At 47.7% G+C, this 25,778-nt stretch overlaps 1 protein-coding gene across 11 annotated transcripts in view; it reads right to left on the minus strand.

Moving 5' to 3' along the window:
- FARP2 (FERM, ARH/RhoGEF and pleckstrin domain protein 2) overlaps positions 1 to 25,778 on the minus strand; it is a 104,304-nt gene that overhangs the window by 36,589 nt on the left and 41,937 nt on the right. For 10 of the 11 annotated variants that reach the window (XR_013557128.1, XR_009607504.2, XR_009607503.2 and 7 more), the window contains exons 3-12: positions 21,905 to 22,009; positions 20,824 to 20,866; positions 19,341 to 19,419; positions 17,196 to 17,293; positions 15,403 to 15,517; positions 10,574 to 10,721; positions 5,489 to 5,584; positions 3,145 to 3,308; positions 2,743 to 2,811; positions 2,173 to 2,230 (exon numbers count right to left, since the gene is read on the minus strand). Coding sequence is in view for 8 of the 11 variants with exons in the window: in XM_060624407.2 (XP_060480390.1) it covers positions 2,173 to 2,230; positions 2,743 to 2,811; positions 3,145 to 3,308; positions 5,489 to 5,584; positions 10,574 to 10,721; positions 15,403 to 15,517; positions 17,196 to 17,293; positions 19,341 to 19,419; positions 20,824 to 20,866; positions 21,905 to 22,009 (975 nt within the window). In the remaining 3 variants the exon portion in view is untranslated. The remainder of the gene's footprint in view (positions 1 to 2,172; positions 2,231 to 2,742; positions 2,812 to 3,144; positions 3,309 to 5,488; positions 5,585 to 10,573; positions 10,722 to 15,402; positions 15,518 to 17,195; positions 17,294 to 19,340; positions 19,420 to 20,823; positions 20,867 to 21,904; positions 22,010 to 25,778) is intronic. The other variant, XM_060624404.2, reaches the window with a different exon arrangement.

Below are 25,778 nucleotides of genomic sequence, written 5' to 3' on the forward strand. Positions count from 1 at the left end.
CTCAGGGGCAGGAGGACCCTGTCCTCACTCACAGTCCCACACGCAAGGACACGGGGTGAGCCCTCTCTTCTCCTTCTGTCACTGCTCACGTGCCACAAGACAGTCATGCCTCCAGGAAACTTCAGGTGACGTATACACACACAACATCGTCAAGAGGGTGGTTAGACCAAGGTATCACCAGACAGTCCTGAATGATTTTCTGTGCAAGGAGCGGCATGCGATATGAGCTCAGCGGTAGAAGCCACAGCGGTGACCGACCAGAAAGAAAATGGTAGCTTTCAGTCCACAGGTCAGTCTCTCTCAGGTGTACATCCCATCGCTTTTTCAATCATCCAACTGTACTCAACATGCTCTTGTGGTTTTTAAAAGACAGTATCAGAACTGAAAGTTTAAATGTAATTTTTAGACTATTCATATTATCTTTTTAATGTTTATTTTGAGACAGGGAAAGAGAGCACGAGTGGGGGAGGGGCAGAGAGAGAGGGAGAGAGAGGATCTCAAGCAGCCTCTACACTGTCAGCATGGAGCCTGATTTTGATTCTCAAAACCCTCAAACCTGAGATCATGACCTGAGCTGAAATCAAGAGTTGTACTGGATGCTCAATCAACTGAGCCACCCAGGCACCCCTATTCATACTATTTTATTCATTCATTTTTAATGTAGGCTGCAGCTCCAACGTGGGACTTGAATTCACAACCTTGAGATCAAGAGTCACACGCTCTTCTGACTGAGCCAGTCAGGTGCCCCCATTCATACTATTTCAAACTATTCAGGGGCACCTGAGTGGTTTAGTCAGTTAAGCTTCCGATTCTTTATTTCAGGTCTGATCGTGATCCCGCGGTTCATGGGATCGGCTCCTACACTGGGCTCTGTGCTGACAGTGCAAAGCCTGTCTGGGATGCTCTGCCTCCCTCTCTCTTTGCCCCTCCTGTGCTTGTGTGTTCTCTTTCTCTCAAAATAAATAAACTTTAAAAAAAATTAAAAAAAAGAAACCATTCATAAATTTTAACTTTGTTTAAACAGAAGTCTTTTATTAATATCAATTGATTTAGCAAAAAATTCCTAAATCTGAAACATACCTAGAAGAGTTAAAGAATGTTTTTATTTAAAAGATCCAATTAAACAAAGTTTGGGAAACACGAGCTTTGATACATGAGGTACAAGTGCAGCTTCTGGAAATACTATAACAATATAAATGACCAACTGTCAACAAAGACTAACATCGAACGGGAATAAAAACTTCTAAATGTGAAACTACAGAGATGCACGAGGAGACAGTGACAGCATCACAAGAAGAGAGCAAGAGCCTACATACAGTACGTATGTGGAAGCTGACCTGTGAGCCTGCAGACAGGAAGACTCTAGTCAAGCACACGGGAAGCACAGGGCCAGCTACGTCCCCTCACGCCGGCTCTGCTATCACATTTTGGATTCTGTGGTCAAATGTCTTTCTGTGAAGCATTTGCACATGCCTCTGGCTATGCCCATGCTTAGTATAGTAGTAATCACGCCAAACACGGATATAAATTTGTCTCCTGCTTTTCACCCTTAACATATTAGCAAAAAAATCTCACTCTGTGAATATAGTTTAAGTAAATTAGCGCCCTAAGCTGGCATTTTACAGTTTCACGCTTTTATAAAGGTAACATTCAGTGTCTGTTTTCCTGACAAGCAAGCTGAGATTCCTGATAGGCAAGTAGTAGAACTTGCCTGGAACCCTGCCACCCAGAGACGACACGGGACACTTAGGTTTATGCCTCTAGCCTGTCCTCTCTGTGCATCTGTCACTTTAGATTCATCACACAGGCTGCTCCGCCACCTGCTAGCTCCCCTTGCCAACACATTGTGCGTGTGTCCCAGGCCGCACACCGCTCTCCTGCCCCGGGACTCGTGGCGGTTCCCGGGTACTCCCCATCAAATGGGCACACCTGAAACCAAAACCGTGCTAGCGAGTCGCCTAGCACAGGCAGCGTTACAATACCACCGTGGTGCGTCTCAATGCACAAAGCTTTTTCCTTACTTAGGACTCCTTTTCTGCAAACAGCCCCCGGGCTGGGAGTGCCATGTAAACAACAGGACTGATTCTAAGAGTCCTGTTACAACACTGCCAGGTGATTCTGCAAAAGAGTACGGGTGATAATATCACGTATGTTTCAACCGGAAGGACTAACCTGTCTTGGCAAGTCTGCAGTCAGAGCACGAATAGACATCCGAGTCTTGCTGTGTCTTCTGCAAACAGAGAACAATCTGTGAGCCACCGAGCCTGCCTCTCCCAGCACCTGTTCTGAGGGCAGCCGTGCCCCGAGGAAGAGTGCACGTAAGAAAGGGGCTAAGGTTCTGATAACATGCCACAGGCACCTGGCTAGAAACAGGCAGTGACAAAAAGCAGGAATTCAGATAAAACAGATGTCGCAGAAGAGGTAAAATTATCCCCTCACGTTGAAGAAAAATTCCACATGCAAAAAACCCATGCATTTTCAGATTCAAAGGTAAGCATAGTATATAAAAACATTATATATAAGATACGCTATACAGATTAGAGGCTAAAAAGTAATTATCTGTACCTGCGCAAAGTAACTATAGACAGATATTAATCCATTATTTAAAAAAAATAAAAGAAAGAGAACTCCAGTGTCAAAATACATGTTTACGTACTTGAGGTGACTACGTAAAGGTTAAAACTACGTAAAATATTAACTTTAAAAGCACATACTCCCCATCACAAAGACCATGGTGCTCACCTCTCATAGGGAACCCTCTTCACCCCACTGTCTCGGACATAATCCACCAGCTGCTTCTGAGTCCTTCCACTGTGAATAAAAGTTCAGATTTTAAAGGAAAGAATCGGCAGCAATTCACAGCATTAATTTTCCAGGAAGGCGAAATAGCACGTGCCAGCCCTCTAAGTTCCCAGAGACACTGTAAAGTTCTGTTTGTGATAAGCATAACCGATTTCGCACAGTTTTTATCACAACTGTTTTTTCCACTATCTTACTGGATTTGCTCCCTCCAGTTTCACAGTAGCTGTGTTCTGCATGTAATTCTCTGAACCATTTCACAGCGCTTGCCTGCTGACCAGGGACATGCATACTCTCAGTCCTACAAAGCCGCCAGAGCCCCGCCGACACGTGGTGTGGCCCCACCTGTATCTGAAGGAGGAGCCCCTGCTGAAGAAGACAGCTTTAGCTCTGGGCTGAGGTTGATCAAAGAGTCTGAAGAAGGTGTGATACTCCACACAGATCTTCCAGAAGTTCTTACAGCCGTCTCTACTACCCAACAAGAACTCCAGTGTGTCCTGGTAAGGTCCCTAGAAACAAAACACAAAGGTTCAAGTAACTAATTCAAGAAGAAAATTTAGGCAGTATTCAGGCAACAGGCTTTTTATTCAAAGTTAAAAATTAGGAAGATATTTTTGGGAGACCTGGGTGACTCCATGGGTCGAGTGTCTGACCCTTGATTTTGGCTCAGGTCATGATGTCACGGTTCATGAAATAGAGTCCCGAGCTGGGCTCTGTGCTGACAGCACGGGACTCTCTCTCCCCCTCTCTCTGCCCCTCAAGTGTGAGTGCATGTGCACGCACTCCTGCTCAAAATAAACTTGGGGCACCTGGGTTGCTCCGTTGGTTAAGTGTCCAACCTCGGCTCAGGTCATGATTTCATGGTTCGTGAGTTCAAGCCCCGCATCAGGCTCTGTGCTGACGGCTCGGAGCCTGGAGCCTGCTTCGGATTCTGTGTCTCCCTCTCTCTCTGCCCGTCCCCTGCTCACGGGCACATTCTCTCTCTCAAAAATAAAAATTTAAAATAAATAAATAAACTTAAAAAACTCAGGAAGATTCTTATTCTGAAGTATCTATAAAGACTTCTGGTGTCATCTATATTTAAGAGAAGAAATTTCACTGTAGAAATTACCAGAAAGATACAGTCACCCACGATCGCACAACTGCTAACATTTATAAGTGTATCCTTGCGACACATCCCACCCAGCAAACCAGGGCATTTTGTCTGTGAGGCAATTATTTATATGCTGTTGCCTGCGGAGTTTTGGGATGTGCTGGATGTCCTCACACACATCGCCTTGAAGAAACTACTGCCTTCTCTCATAGCTACTCCTCAGGATAAGTTCCTAGAATTGTTACACTGAGCTTAAAACAAAGCATATTAAAAAAAAATTATTTATTTACTTATGTAATCTCTACATCCAACACGGGGCTCAAAGTCATGACCTCGAGAACAAGAGTCACATGTTCTTCCGACTGAGCCAGCCAGGCGCCCCCACAATGCACATTTTTGAACCTCGTGACATATTACTAAATTATCTCCCAGAAAGACTGTCCTACCCAGACTCCTGTATTCTGTCTTTAAAATCTAAGTGCTGACGGACGCAAGGTGTAACTGCCATGGGCAGGTGCAGCCGCAGCCCTGAGCCTGGATGGAGCGTCACGCTGTGGCTCCAGCACACTGGGCAGGGACGCTCCTCTTTCCAACTCGTCCCAACAGCCCCAGAACCCTTTCTTTCACTCACGGAGAAAACGGCAGCCCTTTACCTGATTTTGTGTATGTTTTCAGCATCCCTTATCCTTCCCTCCCATCCCTACAGCAGATACTTGAGTAAGAAACGAGCCCTCCTTCCCGGCTTCTACAGAAAGGAAACAGCCAGGCAGCCCAGGAACCTGCTGTTGGGCAAAAGCTCTTGCTAATCAAGCGCCTTTTAAAAGCTTAAGTAGAGCCTTCTTCTCAGCTGGTTCAGGGCCTAAATCTCCCACCACTGGAAGCCAGTCTTCGCTGACACGGCCTCTTAAGCCTCAACCGCAGCGTTCGGCCAATCTACTCTCATTTCCTAACCTCCTTTGTACACTGGGAACGTACCAATGTGGACATCTTCGAATCGTTTCAAGTACTGGATTTTTCCTAACTATCACACTTATAGAGACATTTACTTTTTTCCATCTTTACCCATTTCAGTAAATTCATATGTAATTATTACTTTATTGACAGACAATCTCAAATGGAAGGAGTACTTATTTTCTGAAAATCAAGACTTCTCCACTTAGAGCACGTAAAAGGTCAATTTCTGAATCAAAGAGCCAGGAGAATACTGGGAACGTCCCTCAGCTTACTTGTGACAGAAGCTCTAATGCTAACGTGCTGTAGGCCTTCAGACCACAGCCTCCTTACCTAGAGAACAAAGAGGCTCAATAAACAGACTGTTCTCAGCAGCCCCTGGGAGCTTCTCTCTCTCACCCCAGACCCGGCTAAACCCGAAAGCCAGCTGGGAAGAGCTGTGTGAGTGGTCCCTGCCCAGAACGCTGACCCATCCTCAGTGGCAGCCCTACAGGGCAGGTTACCCAGAAGCCCTTCCGCACAATTCCAGATCCCATCCTTAAACTCTTGGGTGCGTGGCGCCAAAGTGCTTTATAATTTGAAAAGTCAATATTCTAGCAGAATAAATTTTCTTAAAATTTAGAAAGTGCTCCAAATCGTACTTACACGGACCTCTGGGTGCAGTTTGATGAGAAACCTTTTCCTCTTGAAGCTGAGTTTTCGGACTCTGGACCAGTTAAAAGTGTTAATTTTGGTGGTGCCCTGAAATCCAAGAGATGCACACTCAGGCACGTTTATAATCCAGACAGACACACACATTTTTTCATGAAAAGAGAAGATTTTTTATTTTTTAATATAGATTTTTGAAAAAGAACACAACCAGGGGAGGAGTGGAGGGGGAAGGTGGGGTGGGGAGGACCTCTGTCAGCACAGAGCCCAACGTGGGGCTTGAACTCACAAACTGTGAGATCATGACCTGAGCTGAAGTTGGATGCTCAACTGACCGTGCCACTCAAACGCCCGGAAACAGAGAAATGTTTAAATTACAAACTTACCAGGTAGCACAACAACCCACTTGATACTTTACAATTGTATTTGGAATGACTCTGAATTAAAATGTCAACACTAAACATACAAATCTGCCTGTTTTAGGAAAAGGTGATGTTTTTGATATGGCTTTCCTACAAATTACTATTATTATTTTTTAAAGTATATTTACACACAGAGAGTGTGCGTGCACGTGAGTGAGCAGGAGGGGGCAGCGAGGGAGAGAATCCCAAGCAGGTTCTGCGCTGTCCGCGCACACAGAGCCAGACTCGAGGCTCGATCCCACCAACTGTGAGATAATGACCTGAGCCAAAACCAAGAGTGGGACGCTTAACTGACTGAGCCACCGAGAAGCCCGCCCCGCTTTTAAAGTTTATTTATTTAGAGAAAGAGTGAGAAAGAGAGCAGAGACTTTCTAACTTTTAAACCTGAGCAGCCGGCAGCACTTCTCTCACACAGATTTGTATGCAATGACCCATGGTGTAATTAGAAACGTCAGGCAGGGCCTGAGACAAAACCCAGGCATTGTGGGCCCCATGTTCAAGCACTCCTGCTGGGACAGAAACCACCCCCCCCCCCCTCCCCAGCAGCTCTGACGCCCGCCCGGGGTGCCTGTGGGAGACCTGGCCTCTGAGCCCTCCCGCACCCCTTGATGGCCGCCGAATTTTATTTATTTATTTATTTTTTTATTTTTTTAAAATTTTTTTAATGTTTATTTATTTCTGAAAGAGAGACAGAGCATGAGGGGGGAGGGGCAGAGAGAGAGGGAGACACAGAATCTGAAGCAGGCTCCAGGCTCTGAGCTGTCAGCACAGAGCCCGACGTGGGGCTTGAACTCACAAACCATGAGATCATGACCCGAGCTGAAGTCGGTCGCTCAACAGACTCAGCCACTCAGGCGCCCCGGCCGCCGAATTTTAAATTTGGTTTTCATACTATTGATCACGTGAGTACAGCTCACAGGCTGAGCTATGGTGAATTCTAACTATATTTTGCTCCTTTTACTTTTTCTTGACTTACTGAGTGCCTCTTTTCATTTACTCAATTCTCTATGTTCTCATCACTAATTCAGCCTAAACCATCCACGCAGAATTTAAACTCTTCGATGGGTCTGATCCACGAGACAATTTTCTCCCCGCTGCCTGTGCGCTGGCAGGTGCTCTCTGGGCCCCGGCCCCCAGCATGAGGCCCCGCCCACCGCCGCCAGCCTGGTCTCTTTTGTCCTTTAAGGGGTGCTCAGCACTCACACCTTTGCAAAACTGCGTGTCTGGAAAACTCTCTTATTTTCTCTGCACGGAAGTCCTGGGAAGTCCTGCTGGACGGGGCACAGGCCCTTGGGTGGGAACTGACTTACTTTCGTGTTCTGCACGACCGCCTGCCCGGTCGTCTTGTGGCTTCCAGTGTTGCCCCTGACGAGTCTGACATGCTTCCTGGTCTCTCCTCCTGGAAGCTCTCTGGTCCCATCCCCTACTATGACATTTCACGCTGCTGTGTTCTGTGGTGATCTTTCCTTGTGGGTTATACGAGGAACGTGTAGATGGTTCTAACGTGGAAATTTGTGCATTCGGTTCTGGATATTTTCCCCAGGTAATTTCTTAAAGGCTCCCTCTGCTGCTTTGGGCTTCCTGGGTGCTGGGTGCTGGGCCTCCTGAGCTGTTCTCTGAATTTTCTCTCCCCTCCTCCACCTTCAGTCAAAGCCTCCTGGTGGAGATTCTGCCTCACTTTCATCTTCCAGTCCCATCCTGCCAACACTGCCCTCTCTGCCACCGCATCTCAGACCTGGAGGCGCTCCTGTTCTCCGTGTGTCCCTGTGACTGGACACTGCTCGTGTTTCAGAGATGAAGGTCCTCTCTGACTTCTGCAGGGCGTTCCGGAAAACGTAAGACAGTAACACGTCAACAAGGTCCAAACTCGCAGGCACCAGAATGTGTCCACAGGGAAAAGCCCCCTCACTGGCTCCCGGAACCCACAGCTGCCTTCCCCGTGGCCACGAATACCACCTGGTTCTTCTGTGGCATAAATGGGGTGTAATTCTCCTTTTTCCCCAAGGGCAGCAGCAAACCCCACACACACCTGTTGAGTCTTTGCTCACACAACAGGGACGGGGCGTCCGACAGAACGTCCCACGTGCCACGACACAGGAAGCCTCTGTGTTCCTGTGCAGTTGCCTGATACTCCACAGTATGGATGCACCAGCCTCCTGATGAATTACCAGTGTTTTACTGTTATAAATGACTAGACTAGAATTTCACATAACAAGATGAAAACTGTACATTTGGATTCCTATTCCTCATAAGCATCACCCAGCATAAAGCTGTGTCTTGCCCATGGGACAGACAAATTTTCTGTGTCTTGCCCATGGGACAGACAAAAGGTGGGGTCCTCTCTGAGGATTCTATGGGCTTTGTTTCTCCTCTTCCGTCCCTGGCATAGGTTCGGTTTCTTCTGAACAGAGAGGATTTCGATCCCTGGTTATCTCAGTTTGAAAGTGAGGCCCAGGACTGCGGGAGCCTGTGACCATCTGGTTCAGTGGGTGTGAGATCTGGAGGGAAACAGGATAACTGAATGGTCTTAACATGCCTCTCCACAGATTGCTTATTAGTTGAAAGAGAAAAACTAGTAACTATAGTAACTGGTAGCTAATAACCGGAAAGCAGAGATGAAGATTCACACCACCAGTGAGGCCAGGTGGTGTCTCTGTCGTGACCCCCTGAGAAGGACGTGACAACACCCGGGTAGGGGTCCAGCTGGGAATGTGTCCCCTGAACCTAATCCCAGGAAAACAGCTGACAAACCACAAGTCAAGAACATCCTATTAAAGAGAAAAAGGACTGTGCTCTTCAATACTGTCAAGGTGGTAAAAGATAAAGAAAAAAAAAAAAAAATGTTCCAGCTTAAAGGACACTGCAGGCACGATCGCTAAGTGCTGCGTCTGGTCCTCGACTGGGTCCCATCCTGGGGAGAACAGCAGCTGTGAGGACGCTGCCGGCTGACAAGACCAGAAAATGAACAGTGGATCAGCTGCGTCAGTGAGGAGGTAAGGGAGCCCTTTCTTGTTAGAAATATGTGCCTTCAGTGGTCAAGGGCCCTCAAGTCTACACCTCACTCTCAAATGCTTCAGAAAAACCGTCTGCAGGTGCACACGTGCGTGTGCATGTAGAGAGTTGGGGGAGGAGAATGTGCGCTGGGGGAAGCACAAACCATAAAGCACAGGTGAGAAATGCTGGAGCGCGTCAATCTGGGCAAAGGGCAAGTGGGGGCTCGATGTGCTGTTCTAATTCTTTACAGTTTTTCTCTAAGTTTGAAAGTATTTCCAAATGAAAGTCTTTAAAAGAGGAGGCTCTCTGTGGGCTGGAGTAGGGACGCAGGCCTGTCACCACGGGGTGCCCCTGCATCAACAATTGAGAGAGTAATAGTGAATTCCATCTAACGTGGTTAATTTGAAGACTCTAATTTCTGGTTTTAACTTCTTCCAGTTACAAATTAGTTATCCTTTTCTGGAAAATGACACTGGCTGGATTCGGATGGATGTGATTTTCATCACGCATGATGGTAGAACTGTCATCTGAGTGAGCAGGTGTGGGAGGCCATGGGTCCACCAACTCACTGGGTGTGCCTGACACGATCATTGCCTGTCAGTCAGTGTACGATATAACGCGATTAGCGTTCTGTTTACAAATTAATTTTTTTCCCAGTAGGCAACTGAAATTCGATGGCTAGGTTAAAAAAGGAAAGGGAAAGAAAGCAAGTGTAGCTTGACTACAGAGGCCTGGACTAGACAAGCCATTTTAGGGAAACAGGTTAAAAAGGGCCCACAGATGGGGCGCCTGGGTGGCTCAGTTGGTTAAGTGTCTGACTCTTGATTTCGGCTCAGATCATGATCTCACGGTTCATGAGATCAAGCCCCTCGTCGGGCAGGCTCTGTGCTGGCAGTGCAGAGCCTGCTTGGGATTCTCTCTGTCTCTCCGCCCACCCCCTCAAAATAAATAAATCACCTTAAAAAAAAAAAAAAAAAGAGCCCACAGAGTGGACTCCCTGGAGTCCCAGGATGCAGCCCTGGACTCCCAGGGTGCAACCTCCCATGGCGGTCAGCAATGAGCAGGTCTCTGCAGGTCGGCTGCATGCACCTGGGCCCCTGAGCCCGAGTGAGAGGATGCAGGGAGCCCTCCGCCATGTCCAGGCACAAAGGGTCTGTGTTCCTCTGCTTCGGATGCTTCCACAGCAAAAACCCAAGCACACACATGTGTGACTGCAGGCAGAACTTAGTGGCCATTTTATGTCACTAATTACATATCCATACATAACTAATACACAAGTTCCTGAAGGCTGTACTGACGCTTATCACGTGCAACAGACTCTGATACTTTCCAGTCTGTTTCATGTACTGAAATGACACCTCACAGAGGGGCACACCCGGATCTGCAGCAGGTCCATGCCTGAAGCGTGGAAGAGCCAGTGTTTCTGTTGAAGGTTCTATGGACATGAACTGTGGCTCGGCATTAGAATGGTGGCCTTTGACTGCGTGCCCTGGGGGGCAGAGGGCTCTGTGACAGCAAGGACAGGGAAAGAAGGGCTCCGCGGGATGAGACAGGCACGCTAGGTTCCTCCGACCAGTCCAAGACCTTCAGCATCAGAACGAAAATTTACCAATACGTGTAAAATCAGCCCCCACCCAGTCCTCGCACACCCCTGCCCTCTCCCTACCTGGAACACGAGGACACCCATGTGGGAAACGGCCAGGTTAATTTTGGCCCCCTCCCTGTCAGAAGCGGCGTGAAAACGGATGCCATACATTTCCAACTTCCGGGCAATTTCGAGCACCTGGAAATCCGACTCAGCAGGCGTCTGGCCCCTATGATAAAGGACGGCATGATCACAGCACTGAAAACAACCTGATTTCTAAAAGAGCCAAGGTGTGTAACAAAACTGATCAGGAAAACAAAGCAGAATGAAACAGACCTACACAGGAGGCTTTTTTAGAGAATGGATTGCTTTTGTGAGTGTATTTACCCACTACAAGTGCAGCAGAGCACACACAGGCCAAAGAAACTGTCCATTTCCTTTTATCACGTGATCCACTTCCTGATGGGTAGAATGTTTTCTTTGTATGCACAAAATGAGCTGAGGTGCTCAGCCTTGTAATTTGTTCTTAATACTGAGGAGGTGACATGCAAACACTGTACGCAGAGACAGGTACGAAACACAGGGAAACCACAGATGACACCGGTATCTCATGAAACCCATTTCATACTTCAAAAAACCATTTTCGTAATGTACAATTCTAACCGAGAGAGTATACTTTTATAAGGATAAAATTATGAAATGGAATAAAACCATGTTTCCCAAGTGCACAGTCCACAGTCCTGCTCCCAGGGCAGTGACCTGGGCAGGGACCATGGCCCATGTCACACCGACCAGCCTCCAGGAGGCTGCCGCTCAGGGAGGGCACAGCTGGGCGAAGGGGACAGACAGGGTCCTGGTTAGGAGAACCCCTACACAAGGCCTGAGCCCTGCTGTGGCGTTCTCCATCAACAACCCTTCCTCTCACTCCCGCATGTCTGAGCTTCTGGATCTTTAAGGAAGAGCCCTTCCCACAGTTTCTATTCTTAGACTAAAACTTCCATTCTCTGAGTCTGATATGGACACCCGACTATCAGCTTATATTTGATAAATCATCATCAAGCAGGAACACCCAGGGTGTGACAACCGTTTTCCATGGTGTCCCAATGCTTCTGTTTTGGAACGGGGCACTGGGCGGAAGCTGGAGGAGTTCTGAGGGGAGGCTAGGGTTAGGGATGCTAAGGGAGATTCTGGTAAGGGCTAAGAAGGAAAAGAGAGCAGAGAAAAAGCTTTTCTTCTCAGAGAAGCCCTAAGCCTCGTGAACAAAATTTGGTAGACACGAGGGTGGTAAATTAAAGATCATTCTGGCGAGGTCTCAGAAGTGAGGAATATGTCATTGGAAGTAGGAGAAAAGGCGATCCTTTTTATAAAGTGGCCCAACACCTGGCTGGGTTACATTCGTGTCCTAGTGTTTTGTGGAGAGCCTGATGCAGGCGCGATCTCAAGAACAATGAGATCATGACCTGAGCCGAAATCGAGTGGGAAGCCTAACTGAGCAAGCCCTCTTGGCACCCGTGGCCGAAGAGATTTCTAAGCAAAGTGATGAAGGTATGGCTGGGCTCCTCTGACTGCTGATAGCAATGCAGGAGGAGAGAGATGCCCGAGACATGGAAGTTTAAGCAAAAAGGAAGCAGAATTTTAAGACGTGGAAAGTGCTCAGCCTGCCCATATTGCAGAAAACAAGAACACCGAGGTGTGGCTAAGAGGCTGAGCAGGAGGTCAGTATGGACCGGCCACCGCAATGGAAATCAGGACGGGGGAAGGAGGATCCCAAAGGCAATCTGGGTCAGGGCTGCCTCTCCCATCACAGGCCACGGTGGAAGAGCGTGGGGGTTGGGAACACAACTGGCCCTTGCTCAGGTTTCCAAGGCCAGGGCTGCCTGGAGCCGCAGGAGGGTATACTTGAGGAGTACGGTAGGCCTGGAGGGCAGGGCACAGAGCCAAAGAGGATTATTCCTGAGCCTTAAGGTTAATGTCATTTGCTCCACTAGGTTCTGGACTTGCCTGAGACCCGTCACCCTTTTCTTCCTTCTAGTCCCTCCCTTTGGAAGGGAAATGTGCACCCTGCGCCTATCCCCTACCACAGTACTTTGGTTTTACAGCTAGAGGAGACTGTGCCTCAGGCAAACCATACCTGGAGTCTCAGCCAGATCTCATCAAGAGGAGATTCAGGTAAGGCCATGGAATCAGAGGATTTAGTGTTGGTGTTAGAGCAGTGAAGGCTTTTGGGCTGTTGGGGTGGAATGAATGTACTTTGCATGTGAGAAGGACATGAATTGTGGAGGGTGGAACGTTCCAGAGTGAATGTCTGTGTCCTCCAAAATTCAGATGCTTCAGCCTAACCTCTGGGGTGATGGAGGGCCTGGGTGGGGAGGGGAGTCTTTGGGAGGGCCTGGGTGGGGGATTCACGAGTAAGAATGCCCTAACAGAAGCTCCGGGGAGCTCTTGGCCCCTCCCGCCTCATGAGGATGTGCGAGAAGGTGCCATCCGTGCCGCAGGAAGCAGGCCCTCACCACACCCGAGTCTACCAGTGCCTCCATGTCTGACCCCCAACTCCAGAAGTGTGGGAAATCACAGTCTGTGGTCCCCAAGCTGCCTGGCTCGGGGTGTTCTGTTATAGCAGCCGCGAAGGACTAAGACACCAGTTTTCAAATGTTTTTTCTTCAATGTCAAAGATCCAAAAGAACTGTGATAAAAGTAAAAAAAACACTTCTTCAATATCCTCTTGAAGGGTGATTACAAGGGTGTTTCCAGTGGGTCAAGGAAGATAATTATAAATAACTATGTGAGAACTAGATCTTGATTAAAATGAAAGTACCACATCGTCTCTAAAAATCCTACATAAAAAATGATTAAAAGAAATAAAAGTGCAGTAAATATCTGATGACCATGGAGGACAAAGTTAGCACATCAGAACCACGAGAGGGGCACCTGGCTGGCTCAGAGGAGTGTGCAACTCTTGACCTTAGGGTTATGAGTTCGAATCCCACCTTGCGTGTAGAGATTACTGAACAATAGATATCTTAATGTTTATTTTTGAGAGAGAGTGAGCGAGAGAGAGAGAGAGCAAGCATGTGCGCAAGAGAGTGGGGGAGGGGCAGAGAGAGAGGGAGATACAGAATCTGAAGCAGGATCCAGGCTCCAAGCTGTCAGCACAGAGCCTGATGCAGGGCTCCAACCCAGGACCCGAACCATGAGATTATGAATTGAGCCAAAGTTGGATGTTTAACCAACTGAGCCACCCAGGCGCCCCCTAAATATCTGACAGAAAGAAAAGAAAAAGATCATGAGAGCCAAGAGACAGCTGACCTCAGGGATGGCAACACTCTGTTGGAAAGAACCCAGGTTTAGTCCTGTGTCAAGCACATCATCTGATTTCTCTTTAACTGGCTTTCACGAATTTTTAAAGCAGCCACCTTGAGACACACCCCTAAGACGCACAAACACGCACACACGTGCAAGCTCATGAACATGTGAGCACAGGCGCCCTCCCACGCGGCTCTCAAAGTGACTGCTCATAGACCTGCACCATTCTGTCACCTGACACACATGCCTGTGTCCACACTCGTCGGGCCCGGTGGGGAGCCTCAACCCTTTCCTGACGTACCCGTCCCTCAGAGCCTGAGACCCCCACACACCCTGCCTTGTTCTCATGGCTTCTGGCGGAGCCCCTTTCTCACTCCTCCCTTCAAGGCCAGTCTTCAGGAGGCTGTCCTGGGCCCTGCTCTCCCATCTGTGTCTACCCTCTCTTCCCTGGGTGACCTGCATAGCTTGATGTGCCCGACGTGTTGACAACACTCTGCCCGCATCCCAGACCCATCCACCTGCTGGCACCGATGCCTTGGTGGGACCCTTGACCCTGCAGTGCCCCATGCCAACTCCAGGAACAAATCCCAAACAGGCGATCATCTCCCTGGGGACTGGCACTGGGAGATGACCCTTTGTTCCTCTGCCCCAGTGTGCTGAACCCTGACACTAAGAGGTGCCCCCAACCGTGCACCTAGAGGGGGCTGGGGCCTTTGCTTGGTCTTGCCATGACAGTGGAGTCACACAGCCTCCTGTGAGCAGTGGGCACTATTACTCGCCCCACCGGCCAAGCCAGAAATTCAGGTGCAACTGCGGGCACCATGCTGGGTCTCCTGGACCCTCCCAGGCTGCTGCCTTCGCCTGGCACTCCCCCTTCACCAACCCTACGTGGCCAATTCCTTAGAGATGCCTGCTGGCCCAAGCAGCCCGGCCATTCACCCTTCTCACCCTGGCTGCTCTGTCTGCCCTCAGCTTGCACACCATAGTGCACAACACTATACTCGTGTATCCAGTGCCCGTCCCGATGCCAGGCATACAAGAGGAGCTCCCCAAGTGCCCTGAGTGGCAAAATGCATGAGAAGCACACAGACTTGCCGGGGTAAGGTCCTCCAGGTGAGCATCTTGGTCCACCTTCTCAAGGGCAAGGCTTCTCTCCTGTCCACTCTCCTTTTGGGGAGTTCAATATCACAGCTAACTCCCCCCAGGCCCTCGGCCCTGGCCCTCCCTCCTGCACCTCTCTTCAACCTGAAAGGACGTACCGGCGTCAAGTCAGTCAAAGAGCAGGCCCGCCAGCCCCAGCCCACCTCACAGGAGGGCCGCCTGTTGCTCGGCGGGCTACCACACGCTTCTCACCATTAATGGTGTCATGCATGTGGTGGGACCCCGTGGCTGCCCCTGACGCTCTGCCCTCTGGTCACTCTTACCAGGGCCCTGACGTCCCTTCCGGCCTTTCTAAAGCAGTGAGACTGTGCCCTCCCAGGGAGTGGACGGCAGTCACTTTAGTCAGTCTTGCAGAAGCCTTAGTGGTGGCTCCCGTTACTTAAATACACTATTTCATCATTATAGTGTAGGGACAGGGTGCCAGCGGCTGACTCTGACAGACTCACGTGTGCTTCCGGTGGAATTCTAGAATCTTCTCAAGAGAACGCTCCTGACTGGGCAGGTACTCATTCACTTTAAGATGCTCTCGATCCAGGGTTTCATCATAATCTCCTATTTCAGCTGAAGTGAGAGAACAACAGTCAGTAATTCTAATTCTCAAATAAAGAAAAATACAAGCATTTGTACATGCAAATGCATGAATTAAAAGAAAAAAATTATCCTAAATCTGTAATAAAAGAATATATAAATATTTTTATTTTATGAACAAGATTTTGTATTTTACTTTCCCACACATCTTAAGCTACTAAAGGCAAATATAAAGGCAGGTAAAGAAGTTTTTTCCTGAGTTTTGAAGAACAAAGATGCTGGTGAGTGACCCCAGGGAGGCTGACACTCAGTCGCCAGTTTATCCTGAGTTTTCTGTGTTTTAAACCTCGCTTTATTTGTCTGTAGTCTCAAGACTCTTGTGACCAGGAATATGTATCTTGTTTGTTTCAGGACAATGTATTTTAAATCATTTTTTCCTTCGGGGCCTCTCAAATTCTTGAGGAACAATGTCTCTTTCTAATTTCATGAAGCTTGAGAGGCCACTAATGTTTCAAGAATCGTAGTTAAAGCCCAATAATCTTAAACAATATACATCTTTTTTGTTTTGAGACCATCTCAAGTTCACAGAAACGTCGCTTGCACTGTGCCACACTTGAGGGTGTGCTGTGCCCACATAAGACGCGGCCGCCCATGAGCAGGGCACAGCCCCCGAGCAGGCGGGCCCCGGGTCTGCTGCGGCATCCGAGCCTCAGACCCCACCATGCTGTCAGCAGCTGCTCTGTCACGTCTCCTACAGCCAGACGTCCTGGCTCAGAGTCACGCTGCAGCGGGTGGCCCTGTCTCTGCAGGTTCCCTCAGTGGACGCAGCGCATGTCCAAGGGCAGGGCGACGGCTCGACAGGTTATCACACCACATTGGCACCGGAAAGCCAGCTGTCTCTCTGAGAAGACCTCAAACCCAATAAAAAACAACGAAGTCACTTTGAAAACTTATATCAACAAGTGACAGCAAGGCCCCTAGTGATGAAATTTGCTATTTGTACAAGGTGTGTGTGGGGGAGGGGAGGGGACCCGGCAAACCACAAATTAACCCCCGTACTTAGCCGTTCCTATGATCCCCCACACTTTCTACATTCTACTTTCTGTGCTCAAATTTCAGAAACATCACTTCTGTGTCAGGGACTCTAGTCCAGAGGCAGCATTTCCTTCGTCCTACCCTGTCAGCGGGGGGCTTTGTAAAGCCCCAGCAAGACACACACCCGTTTTTCGGAACCTCTTCCTACAATATAAATTTTCCCGTTCTTCTGAGCTACCTCTTGCTGTGTGACATACTGAGAAATGTGTTCTTTTCCCTCAGGGTTTGATGACTGACTTATCACCAGAGGGGCTGTGACGGTCACCCCAGGGAGGTCTCTTTCCAGGGGTGCTGAGGGTCAGGGCTGCCACTTGGCTCCCAGACGCAAGACATTTATGGGGAAAACGCGGGAAGACACAAAGGAGAGACATTCGGAAAGGATTCGTGTGGCTGCAGATCTTGGCCTGGAGCCTTCCTTTCTTGGTGGAGACTGTCTGCCTCAAGGACTTCCACTCTGTAGATGTTAATCTTCAGCTTATTGGAGAAAATACTCAAATCGAAGGCCTGTTCTTTCATCACATTCATTAACTGTGCAGGTACATCAGGTGCTGGCGGTCCTGAGGGCCGTGCACCTAGGACACCGTATGCGCCTCCGCCCGCGGCTGGGGACACTAACACTGCAGAAGGTGGGATGCCAGAAGGGCCGCCGTGGTGTCCGCACAGGGCAGACGCTCCTCCAGGAGGTCTCTCTTAAGTTGCAAGGCAAACAAGTACCTAGAAGGGAGTTCAAACAACACAAATGTCAGCTCCGAAGGCTCTAGGGCAGACCCCCCGCATCTCCGTCGCAGGACAGCACCCGTAAACAGCGGTGACCAGGGACACCAGAGCAGACAGTGACAAAGAGGTGAAGTCGCAGGCGGCAGCTCCGTGGGCAGAGTCACCGCACACACGAGAGCACTCAGATGCTCGCCTCCCGGACCCTACCGCACCTTCAAGGACAAGCTCACAAGTTCAGGTCACTTCTGTCACACACACAACTGCACTTAATGACTCTGTTGTGAAAGAATCAGCAACATCCAATTCAGATAGAGCTTAAAATGTGGCCATGGAAGTTTGAGACAGATCGATGATATTCAGCCTTGGCTAGGATCTGAGAAACAGGCACTCCTGAATGTAACTAAAGAAGGCAGTATTAATATGCTCATATGCACATTTATTCCACCGACAAGTAATCACTGAGCTTGTACCATGTTCCAGGTACTATTTCTGGAGCTGGAGCTACGATGGACAAGACAAACTCTCTTTGCCCTTGCTGCAATTTATACTTGAGTGAGCTGTTAAAATTTACTGTATTCTCTTAAATTTTAAATGTGGCTACCCTTTAACTTAGCAATTTCACTTTTATGAAACTTTTCAGGAGAGATATTTTCTAGAGCTTACAAAGATGTGTGGGCAAGGCTGTTTATTTGCAGCAATATAGCAGAGAAAAATCGGAAATGATCTAAGTATGCACTAATATAATAACTTAGTAAAGTAGATACAGGCACATGCACTGTACACACAAAGACGGACACGTGGATAACAAAACAAGACCAAACAAGCCATCCAACCCACAGTTCTGGGCGCATAGTGTGATCCTGCTTTGTAAATTACCATTTCTTTAAAGACCTGGCTCCATTTATACATTTGCTGTGAATTCGTCTGGAAGACACTCCTCAAGTGTAACTACTTCTGGGGACAGCGCAGTGGGCAGGGAGTGAAGGGGAACATTTGCTTTTTATTCCATGTAGCTGTATTCTGAAGATTTTCTTCTTTTATAATAAACTGCTTTTTTTTTTTTTTAAATAAATAAAAGAAGCACCTTCTGCATAAAGTTGGCTTGGACCCCGTTAGGTAACACCTTCCGTTACCTGTTATTCCCTCAAAGAGGACTTTTTTGGGAAACGCCAGGTACTTAATATGCTAAGAAGATGAGCTCTGTATTCACTCATAACAACACTTTTTGCTGCCCCTGGGGTTGTTTCCTTACCCACAAAGTGAGCGGCTGGGCTAATGGGATCTCTACATCTCCCTGCAGCTGACAACCTGGGATTCTGTGATGTTACAGAGTTCTGTAAGAACCTTCTAAAGAGGAGATTCATAAGATGCCCATGATGCAGGTATAAATACATTTTTTTTTGCTCAGAAAGGCTGGTACCACCACAATGATATCACAGTTCTCTTTTATCCTATATCTGATCTTGGGTTTTGAATTGGTACATAAAACACAAGGAAAATAAATTCCATAATCTGTGCCCAGATGAAGCAACTGTAAACATTTTCTTCAAATCATTTCTATGAAGAATCAATCTCGAATTCGAGAGAGTGATAACAAAAGAAATCACCTAAAATACTTCTGCTCATATATTCATAAGGACTCTCAAACTCAACACTTCTCCCACTTGAGAGTATTTTGGGCATACGGGCTAGGCTCCTGGCAACTTTACACACATGCGTAAATCTGTGTCAGCAGGAGGCTATCAGTTCAACAGCACACTAACACGTGTTAGTCCCCCCACCTTTGTCCCCAGTTTGCACCATAAACACTCTTCCAAGCTCCGCTGGCATTTGTGTTTGTGCAAGAGTTAAATGCTTCTTTTAATACTAGACACTGACCACACCTTTTCTGTGTATACTGTTCACCTTTTAGGTGAATGAAGATGTATTCATTCATTCTTTGAATACATAGAGCCTGAGCACTTGATGAGCCAGGCGCTGCTGGAGATACAGGTGAATTCTAGATCCCGCTGACAGCAGCTGTGGCTTAGTAGGGACTCTTTACCTTGTATATTCTTCCTGCAACTGACCCGGATCAGGTGGGAAAAATTTGACTGCTAGACGAAGCAATGCGTTCTTTGGCCCTATGAAAAGAAACATTTTAAACTTCACAAATATTAGGTCAATCCCACTATTTTTTGAGATCTTTGTACACTTTAGTGAAAGAAAAATGTTACCATCGCTCACTATACTGAACCAGAACAATATGACTGCTGTAAAGAAAAAGCACAAGGTATTATTAGCTCATCTGAGTATCTTAGCTTTACTGAAGTTTTACAGTAACACACCCATGTAATTTTCACCAAAAAGGAAAGAGGAGCTGTTTTGCTAAATGTGATGATGCCCCACATGGCCTGACGTCACCAGTGACTGATGAAGCTACTGGTGCATGCCCTTCTCTCCCATTCGGGACTAAAAACGTTGCAGGTGAATCCGGACCCCTAGAAAGGACCCTGTGCGTTACATAATTATTAAGAGGCATCACTATGTGCCTCAATTTAACAAATTTAATAGAGACTAACAAAAATAATGTTTAAAATTACAAAATAGTATGAACTATTTTATTTTATTATTTTTTTTATGAACTATTTTATTAAAAATCTAAACTGTGTGTCAACTATACTCAGAAAAAAAATCACAAAAAATAAAATTTTAAAAATTGTTTAAAAAAATAGGGGGGGTGCCTGAGTGGCTCAGTCGGTTGAGCATCTAACTCTTGATTTTGGCTTGGGTCACGACCACAGGGTCATGGGATCGAGCCCTGTGTTGGGCTCTGTGTGGAGCATGGAGCCTGCTTAAGATTCTCTCCTTCTCTCTCTACCCCTCCCTCTCCCCAGTCATGCATGTTCTCTCTAGAAAAAAAAAATTGTTAAAAAAAATTACAAATGCTAATTGAACCTCAATGTCTTTTCATAACTGAGAGAGAAACTGCCTTCTTATTTTTTTGTTTAAATTCAAATTAGTTAACATACAGTGTAGTATTGGTTTCCAGAGTAGAACCCAGTGATTCATCACTTACATATGACACCCAGTGCTCATCACAAGTGCCCTCCTTAATACCCGTCCCCCACCCACTTCCCTCCATCAGCCCTCAGTTTGTTCTCTGTCATTAAGAGTCTCTTGTGGTTTGTTTCCCCTCTCTCCTTTCCCGTCCCACATGTTCATCTGTTTTGTTTCTTAAATTCCACATATGAATGAAATCGTACGATATTTGTCTTTGCATATTGGTCCAAAATTAAAGTGCTATCAAAGAACATATCCTGTTACTGCCACATCTGAGAATGAAGTGAGTTAAATTACTGCCCACCCCCAGCTAACATAGGATAAGACTAAGTAGTGAAATGACTTTCAAGTTCAAGTACTGTTGTCGATCACCTTGCTGCTATCCAGTGACAATGAACATCTGAACATACCTTCAATTTGAACAGTCAAGAACAAAAGCATCTAAAATGAACAGAATTTTTAAAGACTTTAAAAAAAGGACTTACTCCGTATTTGCCTAGTGATGGGCTTCATAGGTTCGAGCCAAATCTAAAGAGAATTTAGAAAAGAGATCAGATGTGTTCAATGATTTCTCTATTTAATAAGTATGTTACAAAATACAGAACTGTTTATAATTAGGAGAGATATTTAAGGCGGGCCTATTTTGGTTCTCCGCTCACACACCAGTCTAATGCTGATAAAACACCTGGGAGTGGGGTGTCTGGGTGGCTCAGTCAGTTGAATGTCTGACTTCAGCCTGGGTCATGATCTCACGGTCTGTGAGTTCGAGCCCTGTGTTGGGCTCTGTGCTGACAGCTCAGAGCCTGGAATCTGCTTTGGATTCTGTGTCTCCAACTCTCTCTGCCCCTCTCCTGCTAATTCTCTCTCTCTCTCTCAAAAATAAATAAATATTAAAAAAAAAAAAAAAGACACCTGGGAGAGGTATAGGAGCACCTGCTTCGAGAAGTGTGGCAGGAGGCCAAGATGCCACACTGTATGGGACCCCACCACGAGGCCACAGCACGCTGCTGTTGCTATGCACAGAACAGGTACCAATAATTATTTTGGGGGGGGGCATCTGTTAAGGCCAAACAACTATGTGGTGCATGCTGCACTTGTAAACAACAATGGCAAAAGCACCACTACACGAAGGGGTGGATGGAGCTCTAACGTTGACATACTTATTGAACGAACAGGTTGATGTTGGGTTTTAAAACAGTTCCACCTGTAAATATTAAAGCTCCACACTTTTTAAGGCTCATCTATCAAGTGACAAAAAGGATAAACAATTTAGTAGCACAGTTTGCTAAAAATGATCACCAAACAGATGTACTAGAGGGAGTTTCTGGATCTCCTTGGCACACGTACTGGCAGGGAGAACAAATTCAGGGAGGACGGGAACTCAGCCTAGCTAACAGGCACGTGTACTCCGTATTTCCACGGGACAGCCCCAGTAACAGCCCTGTGATAAGGTTCCGTGCTCCCATTGCTGCCACAGGTCCTCCGAGGCTTGCCATGGCCACGTGCACCGCCAGCACCCACCACGTACCCACAGCCTGTCTGCAAGAGTGAGGCAAGAGCACGTACCCAGTAGGCCCGGGGGTGCTGAAACTCCAGCCCGAAGTAGTCACACTCCGTCAGGTTCAGGCGCCTCCACACCTGAGTCAGCAGCGTCTGGCCATCGCGCTTAGGCTGTGAGAGGCAGGGAGGGGAGCACAGGAGAATGAGGTGCCTTCCAACAACCCGGGTTCATGAAACAGCGTGGCAAGATGTGGCTTCCGCACGTAAAATCCATCCTCCTAACTCCTTGCTTCACTCTGCCTTCTTCTAAGGCTCTTAGTGCTCAGAAGCGGACGCCAAAGTGAAGCCAGACAACCCCCTCACTCTTACCTTCTCAGGTGCATCTTTAGCTATTTTTCTTGGCAACGTTAGATGACAGAACCCGTTCTTAGCCTCAGTGAACACTTTATCAACTTGGTATTTACCACAGAGGTGGGTCTCATACTCCATGTTTGCCTGAGACCCCAGTGAATGCTTGATTATTTGGTAATAACATTAGCGAGGAGACCTCGCACTGCTCAGACTAGAGGTGGGACGATCGGCCCTCCGTTCAGAAGAAACATGAAGTTAGCTCCCTGGTCTGCACTGGTCACAAAAATAAACTCCTATGGACTAAAGAACAGAACAAAGCAGGAAAATATTTCTCCAGTTTCGGGGTTAAGTAAAGTGTTCCTAAAGTACCACACAAAGACAGACAGACTCGATTAATTAAAGGTGAAAAACTTCTGAACAGAGAAACAGCGAACAAAGTTACCATCCAGAATCATACTAAAACAAGTGATTTCTCTCTCACATTGCTCTCATGAATTGGGTAAAGAGATACAAATGGCTTTTAGGCACATAGAAATGTACTCAAGCCCTCTAATAATGAAATAAAACAGCGAGACACCACTTCTTGTCCATCTCAGAGGGCTGGGAGCACGGGGTGGTGCGGCTGGGGGAAGGCAGCCATGTCCGCGCACTACTGGGAGAACTCCAGTTCGTCCCGTCCTCCGGGAGAGTCTGAAAACACCTCCAAAACTTAAAGTGTACGCATACACCTTTGCTCCAGCAATTCCACTTCTAGAACTTTCTCCTACAGATATTCTCACACAACCGCACAGAGCCAAAGATGCAAGGACAAACCCAACAGAGAACTGATGACACGAACAACGGTACCTCCGTTGTCACAGCCCTCAGGACTCTGTACCAGCGTGGAATGAAGTCCAAGACCACAGTTCAGTCATGAAGAAAAAAGGGTTCCCTTCCTATCCAGTGTACATGACAGAAGCCCACTTCATAAAATGTGCACGCTGCATTTACCTTAACTGAAGCAAGTCTGGAAGGCTCCATCCTGAGAGGAAATCACCATTCTGGACTGAATGGGGGTGGGGATAGGGACCAGGGCCTTCACTTTTACCTTATTTTCTAACTTCTGCGATGTCTCAATTTTCATCAGCGGGCATGTCATTTTCGCACTGCAAAGATAACACCTGCAGGGGGAGGAGAGGCAAACCTCCATGGCTCCCCAGGACGGTAGTTTCTGTGAGTTTAAACACTGGACTTTCTTACTGTGTGCCCAAGAAGTGGCTGTGCTCCTAATGTGAGCACTCTTTTCTCTTTTTTTTTTTAAATTTTTTTTTTTTAACGTTTTATTTATTTTTGAGACAGGGAGAGACAGAGCATGAACGGGGGAGGGTGAGAGAGAGAGGGAGACACAGAATCTGAAACAGGCTCCAGGTTCTGAGCAGTCAGCACAGAGCCCGACGCGGGGCTTGAACTCACAGACAGTGAGATCGTGACCTGAGCCGAAGTCGGATGCTTAACTGACTGAGCCACCCAGGCGCCCCTCTTTTCTCTTTTTTTAAGTTTATTTTGAGAGAAAGAGAGAGCGCAAGTGGGGGAGGGGCCGAGAGAGAGGGGGAGAGAGAATCCTAAGCAGGCTCTGTGCAGAGCCTGATGCAGGGGCTCGAACTCACGAACCGTGGGATCGTGACCTGAGCCGAAATCAAGAGTCAGCAGCTGAACCGCCTGAGCCCCACAGACGCCTGTAAAGCGAGCATTCTTATGGGAAGACGGAAATAGCTGCCCTCTGTGGTGACAAAGCGGCATGCAGGGAGTCACAGCCGCAAAGGGATGCAGACAATGCCATCCGTAGAGAAGGGAAGAGCAAATGTTCTGGACGAAGTACCATAAGATCACGTCTGACGAGGATCACGGTGAGGGCTCGCGTGCCGGCCGTGCTGTTGGGAGAACCCGCCCACAACAGGCTCTGCAGCCTGACGTGCGGTCCAATCCCTTCAGTGGTGAGCTGGTCAGAAATCCTGGGGTCTGCTGCAACTCCTCTCACACTCAGCACTCCTCCCCAGGAAGCTCTCCCACAGCTGTGCCCCCTCCCCCAGGACTGCAGGGCTGTTGCGGGGTGGGGGGCTCCACAGGAGGACAAGGAAGGCCCCAAAGGTGTGTGCACATGGGCCCCACAAGGCCTGGCCTTGCCCTTCCGGGGGCGACTTGGACACCTGGCTGCTCCCTCACAGGGAGACCCCCTCTCCCTCTGGCGGCCACGAGCAGACCCTTGAGAACCTGGTGAGTTAGTTGCCTCGTGGGGAAGGTCCCCTTAATTGCGTTTGGCTCCACATAACCGCCACATCACTTGGCGCTTCTCTCCAGCACGGTGCTTACAGCGCCGTCGTTCCCACATTTACTTGTTTGGGTGCATTCCTATACCACAGGGTCAGAGACTGCGTCATCCATCTTGAATCTCGAGGCCCAGCAACGTGGCAGATGCGCCACTGACAGGCCCAGAACGTCCACAACTGCTCTGCTGCTCCAGTCCTCCCCTCTCCCTTCTCAAGTGCCTGGTCACCCCACGCGGTAAGGGGCGATGGTGGGATTAACAGCCCCATCCAAGCCCTCCACCCACGGGCAGTGAAGTCCCGGCTTGTCCCAGGAGGCCTGCCGAACCGAGGGATGCCAACACGTATCAAGTGTGCAGACACACAGGCACACATCCATGATGCACCAGCGTCCAGATCCGGAACAGGGTTTTTAAATCTGGGCATAAAACTACACTTAATTACACAGGTTTCTGTACTAATACACACGCATATACATACATATGTATGGACACACACATGGATACACATATATCCATACACACATATGTATACGTGTATATATATGTGTGTTTAACTCCTGTATTGGAGTAAATTTTACCAAAGTAAAAAAGCTTTTGCAAGTCAACTATCCTATGTTCAGCAAAAAAATAATAAGTAATAATTTTAATGTTGGGACACCTGGGGGTGGCTCAGTCGGTTAAACGTCCAACTTCGGCTCAGGTCATGATCTCAGGTCCGTGAGTTCAAGCCCCGCGTCAGGCTCTGTGCTGACAGCTCAGAGCCTGGAGCCTGCTTTGCATTCTATGTCTCCCTCTCTCTATGCCTCTCCCCTGCGCACTCTCTCTTTTTTTTTCTTTTTTGTAGGGGCCATATTTCATCTTTTTTTAGGTATTTTTCTAGTTTCCTTTTGCAATTGAAGTATAATTAACATATAGTGTCATTATATTATTCTCAGCCGTACAATGTAAGGATTCAACAATTCCATACATTTCTGAGTAATCATCAAGATAAATGTACTCTTTTTTTTAAATGTTTATTTTGTTTTTATTTTTTATTTTATTTTTTTTAAAGTTTATTTATTTTTGAGGCAGAGAGAGACAGAGCATGAACGGGGGAGGGTCAGAGAGAGAGGGAGACACAGAATCTCAAACAGGCTCCAGGCTCTGAGCAGTCAGCACAGAGCCTGACGCGGGGCTCGAACTCACGGACCGTGAGATCGTGACCTGAGCCCAAGTCGGATGCTTAACCGACTGAGCCACCCAGGTGCCCCTAAATGTTTATTTTATTTTTCAGAGAGAGAGAGT

The sequence above is a fragment of the Panthera onca genome, chromosome C1 (genome assembly GCF_046562875.1).
Source record: "Panthera onca isolate mPanOnc1 chromosome C1, mPanOnc1 haplotype 2, whole genome shotgun sequence".
NCBI classification, from domain to species: Eukaryota; Metazoa; Chordata; class Mammalia; order Carnivora; family Felidae; genus Panthera; species Panthera onca.